Raw genomic sequence first — 6,447 nt, forward strand, 5'->3', positions numbered from 1 at the left:
GACATCTCTAATAGTGACTTAGCTTGTTTATAACATACTCTATACCAAGATGTTACAACTCATGATATACATTAAACTACCAATGATGCGAGAGTCTTCTAGTTGTGCTATATTATCTGAATAATTTTTACCTAAATGGATACTAGCACCAATTGGGATCTTTGATATCAAAATGTCATTTTTCTTTTTAGTTTTCAAATATTATATCAACATAATGTGATTGAGATAACACTAACCCTTATAGGGTTCTAGAAATTTTAATACTTGAAATAACATCTATGACACCCAGATCTTTCATCTCAAATTTATTGGTCAACATTATTTGTTTAGTAGTGGTAATAATGTTGATGTTGCTACCTATAATTAACATATCAACATACAATAACAAAATGACAAACAATCAAATCTTGAGACTATTAGTATATCAACATACAAACTGATGTTGCTAAATGTTTAAAGTCTTGTTTGAAAGATCCAAATTGGATTTGGCACTTAAAAATTTGGGTATTTGAACTTTGATGGCTTGAGACTATTAGCTAGGAAGGAATGGTGAAAAAGTTGCCATATGTCAAACATCTAGATCAATTTTGTGAAGGTTGTCTTTATGACAAACAATCAAAGAAGAGTTTTCCACAAGAATCATTTCGAGGGTAAGGAGACCACCAGAGTTCATTCACACTGATCTTTGTGGATTCATCAAACCATGTTCTTTCGATAAGAATAACTATGTCTTATTATTTATTGATGATTTTAGCCGAAAAACTTGGTTCTACTTTGTCATGGAGAAATCATAAGTATTTGGCATGTTCAAGAGATTTAAATCCCTTGTTGAAAAAGAAAGTGGTTATTACATAAAAGTTTCAAGATATCGGATAGGGAAGGTGACTTCACTTAAAATGATTTCAAATCTTTGTGCACAGAAAATGAAATTCATCGACCTATGACAATTCCATTTACTCCTCAACAAAATGATGTTGTTGAGAGGAAGAATGAAACAATACTTAACATGGCTCGAAGCATGTGTTGAAGAGCAAGAACATGCCAAAAGAATTTTGGGCACAAATTGTTGAATGTGCAGTGTACTTGTCAAATCGTTCCCCTACTAGAAGCTTATGGAACAAAACTCCTCAACAAGCATGGACAAGAAGAAAACAATCCATTGCTCATTTGAGAGTATTTGGATGTATGGCTTACACGCATATACCTGATCAAAATCATAGTAAGTTTGATGATAAAAGTGAGAAACATGTTTTTGTTGGCTGTGATGCAAGCTCAAAAGGCTACAAGCTTAACCTTCAGTTTATCTCCTTGGTGTTCTTTATGCCAAAAGTGTGGCACATTTATTTGGGCGGTGCATATATTGTGGGAATAAATTTTGCACATAGAAAATGTAACAGGGTTGCCCATGAGTTCGCAAGGTTTGTTTTTCAATCTTGTTCCCTCCTATTTTTCGGTTGATGTTTTACCCTCTTGGGTGGGCTATGTGGTTGATAATTATTGGAATTCTGTACCTGGTGTTGGTTTGATTTAATTTATTATCTCTCTCTTTTTTAGAAAAAGGAAATTTTTTATTTTACAAAACATTTAGGTTTTATAGAAAAATCAACTGTAATTAATTTTGTCTTTTAGTAATTATGTTGTATAGAGGGTAAATAGTTTCACAATCTTTCTATTTTTGAAAAAACCCCAAAAAACTATAATTTTTTATTTATTGAGTCTTCACATTTATGACTTTGGTACACGTCTGTCTCATCGCTAGGAATGTTTAAATGACATGTCCAACGTATTAATATAAAAGAAAAATTGCATCAAATGACAAAAAAATTTAGGAAAAAACAGCCCATAACAAATCTTTTTTGCATATTACAAAATAACAATTAATTAGATATATTAGAGGGCTATCCAATTTTAAATTTGCTACTTTTGCAATTTAAAAAATGTACTGACACAGACTCTATTATCATAAAATTTTTTTTGCTATTTTTGCAAATACTCCTTAAAGATAAGATGTATACACGCCCATTTCATTAATCAACCAACATCATTATGCAAAATCTCAAGATATTTGTGCAAACTAATAAACATTTTCAAGGATTAATACACAAATTTAATCTCAAGCTTGTTTTAAATTACCCATCACTTTGAAAGTTATTTAATTAGCTAAAGGTACAAACAATTAAGAAAAGAAATTTTGAGAAGTAGATACTAAAAAAAATTAAGAAACAAATCAGAAATCCAACAAACCTAAGACAATATTATGTCTTTGTAATGGAAAAAAAAATTGGGAAAAAAAACTAAAGGTACCTACTTTTACCATCCATCTTAGGTACCTACTTTTACGATCCATCTTAGTTGGCCGTTTTTAAAATTCGTTTGAAATGACTTTCTAAACTTTTAGAATACTTTTTTCATTTAAAATTATATATTTTAAAACTTAAAATCATTGGGTTACATAGATGGTAAAAGAGAAAAGAAAAAAAAAAAAAACCTTGATTAAACATACATAACTAAAGGGAACAAAAAAAACAAAGGAAAAGTCTCTATCCTTGAAATCTGAGTTATTCTAATATACAACTTAAAAAGGCTCAATCAATACCAGAAGTTTTCTGAACTTATTTCCCTCTCTTCAACCCAAGAAAGTTAAATTTAAAAACACTTGATCTCAAGATTACAAGAAAACTAAAAATGATAAAAAAAACCTAACTCCTCTTGGTGACACCAATCCTCATCAAAGCAATATAAGCAACAAGACGATATCCAACAAGCATAGCAACCATTGCTGAAACAGCAAAGAGTTTCCCATCAAGACCTACTTGTTTAATTGGAGGGAACTCTCCCACTTCACATGCTCTTCCTCCATTATCATTGCTTGGACATGGATAAGTATCACTAGCTTTATATTGAGATATCAACAAAAGCTTGTAACTATAAGTACCAATTGAAATGTACTTTGTCCAAGCAATGAACTTTGGCACATGTTGAACAAAATAGCCTGATGTTAGTAAGAAACAAAGCATTATGACTGATGCAAATGTTGTAGCTGAAGTTTGGTCCAAAACTAGGGCTCCCATTGCTAGGCCAAACCCTTGGGCAACTAAAACACTTAGGAGTAGAGAAAATAGAGTGGCGAAGAAGCTTGCCACTGTTCGTTTCAACCCTGCCATTACATAGATTATGACGACGAAGACGGTAGGAAGGACAAGCTCCATCGGGAGGTCGGTTGTGGTTCTTGAAACGAAGTAGGATGAGAGCCTGTACATTCCTGAGGATCTTTCTTTCTCAAGAATCATTCGTTCTTTTGGGAAGGTGCCGATGGCTTGCAATAGAGGGAAGAAACCCCAGAAGCTTGAGGAGAAGTAGAACAGTCCAATCTACAAATAAAAAGGCTTTGGTGTTATTAACCTTAACTCGTTTTGTTTCGCAGGACCGATACTTTATTGCGTATATATGTGAGAAACATACAAAGAGAGGGCACGTAAAGGTGCACTAGTCTAATACTGGAAAACTAAATTTCTACTTTGTTGGTGTGTGCAAACTATAGTTTCCATTTTTATACTATATAATAATGTTGAGTGGTATATTCATCTTGTACTTCTTTCTTTATATGAGAAAGAAAGATTTGTAAATCCTTTCAATAATAACGACTAGCTTTTTATTTAACAAAATACTTGGGAAAGTAGAATCAGAGCCCACCAAGACATATCAACTAGTTTAACATATTTTTAAACACTTTCATATGTCATACCCCATCAAGAAGGTGCATTTCCATCGAAGAAGAGTTATACACCAAGAGAGCTAGAGAACGACTCAGAACAAAATCAACTTTTTTTTTTTGTGTGTGTGAGCTTGCTATTTTAATATTCTTCTCTCATCCCAAAATTTGGCTCCGAAGTTTCCTTTTGTGTTGAGATAACTAATTTCTTGCTTATCTCTCTACAAGATTATTATTAACACATAATAGATCATACAGTAATCAAGCAAAAATAATACTCTACAAATGGTTTTTCACACAACACCCTTTTGCTTCTGAATTTCTAAAGAAACACCTACACATGTCTTTTGAAAATAGTAATTTCTAGCAACAAATACTGGCTAAGAAGTCTTTTTAACCCTATCAAGCATATTTTTCGTAATGTAATACACATAGGCTGATGACATGTTTAAAATTTGACTTTCTAAATGTATAAAGATGTGTTTCTAAGTAAAAAATATATTTTTACACAAATGTCAATCCAAACATAGGTTTATTTATATAAGAGAGTGTGAGAGATAAGAGAGTGTGAGAGATCGAGAGATTGAAACCTTATCTTGTAAATGTGAATCATCAGATTGCCACCATAAGAGTCCACATATGAGAGAAACAGCTAAAACTTGGCCAATCTTGAGTGCAGAAAAAGAATCATGTTTTCTTTCCTTAATTCCTCTTCTTAAGAGCACAGTAAATTGTTGGCACCAAGTTGCAGACCAACGTCCAAAGCTCTTGTCCTCTGCTCCCTCTTCAACCAAATGTTGTTCATCACTATCTTGTAATTCTAACAGCAACTTTTCAGCTATAGCATTGTTCTTGTAACATGAAATAAGTTTCTCCTTAACCAAGCCTGCCTCCTCTTCTGCCTCGTTCATTGACAAACCTACAAAACAATAATTCATGCAACATCACAGTTGTAATTTTGTGCCACCATTATCGAAACGATTTTAAGGTGGAGAAAATCACTTTTGTCACTTTCAACATCACTCCTAAACAACACCAAATTGATTTTACATGGGTTTTACATGGCTGAAGGTGTTCAAGAGTGGTTTTGAATCCATAAAAATGATTTTAGCAATTTCAAAATCACTCTAAATATACTCTAAATAATGGTCCTGCCATTGGTTCTTGCATTAATATAGATTTTTAATGAACGACATATTTGAGAGTCGAGTGATTTCGGAACGATAAAAATTTAACCTTGTTACTGTCTTTGGAAAGATCCCACATATATATATATATATATATAAATTGAAAGAGCAATTATTATATCAAAGAAAATATAAAAAAGGACATACCATTAGAAAGATCCAACAAGAAATCAGAAGGGTTCATAGGCACAGAAGGAGAATAACCAAGAGATGAGAAATAATCCATAGCTTCCGATCCCTTCCCAAAATACATAGTGTTACCTTCAGAAAGCAACAATATCTTATGAAACATATAAAAAAGTCTACTAGAAGGCTGATGAATAGTCATCACCACAGTCCTTCCACCATTATTAGCAACCTCCCAAAGAGTCGAAACAATCCTCTGAGCCGTTGTTGAGTCAAGACCCGAAGTCGGTTCATCAAGAAACAACAAACTAGGGTTTATAAGCATTTCTTGAGCAATACTAACCCTTTTTCTCTCTCCCCCAGAAACCCCTCTAACCATCTGACTCCCCACCACACTATTCTTGCACTTGCTTAAACCGAGCTGCGAAATAACCACCTCGGCTTGACCCACTTTCTGTTGGGTCGTCAATTCCTTCGGCAGGCGTAGAAGAGCAGTGAAAACTAGGGTTTCTACCACAGTCAAATGAGGAAGAAGAATATCATCTTGTGTAACAAATCCTATGTTTCTTTTCATTTTATTGGAGAAAGGGTTTTTGTTGTAGGAAATGGTTCCAGTTAGTCGACCGCCGCCTAACCGACCTCCCAGAGCCGTTAATAGCGTGGTCTTGCCGGAGCCTGATGGACCCATCATAGCTAACATCTCACCAGGACGAACCACTCCATTAATTCCTTTTAAAATGGTTTTCATCTCTTGAGATTTTGAATTCTTGGGTTTGATCTTGTAACACACGTCCATAAACTGCCATTTTTATTATATAATAAGTATATGAACATGAACACAAACACGTACACAATAATGAAAGTAAATTAATAATGCTTACCATTAATGTGAGTGGACGATTTGCTTTGCCTAAAAAGGGTGTGTTGTTGGAAGATTGAGATTCGATGTCACCCATTGTGATATTGTTTCTTAATTGTGGTTTGTATAATAATATGAGGGGTGAAAGAAGATGGATATTGGGGGAGAAAGAGAGGAATTTTCTTGGTACAGTGCAAAGTGCGAAAGAAAGAACTAAGCAGTTTTTTTATTGAATGAATATTGAATGAGAGTTCTTGATGTGAAAAAGAGTTTTTTTTTTTTCTTTTTAATTAATGAAGAAGATATTACTTTCTTTGATGATCTTTTAATTCTATGGATCTCTCTTGCTTAGCTTAACGACTCTGTCAGCTTTCTTTCCTTAAATTAAGCTCATCGACTTCTTGCTTCAATTTTTATATATTGAAATTCAATATATCATTATTTATTTATTTATTTTAAAAAGGATTATGTTATATATTCTAGAATTTTGAGTGAATCCGAGTTGTAGTACAATGGGTGTATCTAATTATTTTTCATTTCAAAATTTCATCATTTTTATATTA

The 6,447-nt window shown here is 33.1% G+C and overlaps 1 protein-coding gene across 1 annotated transcript; it reads right to left on the bottom strand.

Annotated features, from left to right (window-relative positions):
- Positions 1 to 2,543: 2,543 nt before the first annotated feature.
- Positions 2,544 to 6,213, bottom strand: LOC101213406 (ABC transporter G family member 9). Its single transcript, XM_004134203.3, has 4 exons — positions 5,907 to 6,213; positions 5,047 to 5,824; positions 4,303 to 4,631; positions 2,544 to 3,371 (listed from the first exon to the last, which is right to left on the bottom strand). The coding sequence occupies exons 1-4, from the start codon at positions 5,979 to 5,981 to the stop codon at positions 2,700 to 2,702; spliced, it is 1,854 nt and encodes a 617-aa protein (XP_004134251.1). The 5' UTR covers positions 5,982 to 6,213; the 3' UTR covers positions 2,544 to 2,699.
- Between the last annotated feature and the right edge of the window lie 234 nt (positions 6,214 to 6,447).

Source organism: Cucumis sativus, chromosome 3 (genome assembly GCF_000004075.3).
Source record: "Cucumis sativus cultivar 9930 chromosome 3, Cucumber_9930_V3, whole genome shotgun sequence".
Classification (NCBI taxonomy): Eukaryota; Viridiplantae; Streptophyta; class Magnoliopsida; order Cucurbitales; family Cucurbitaceae; genus Cucumis; species Cucumis sativus.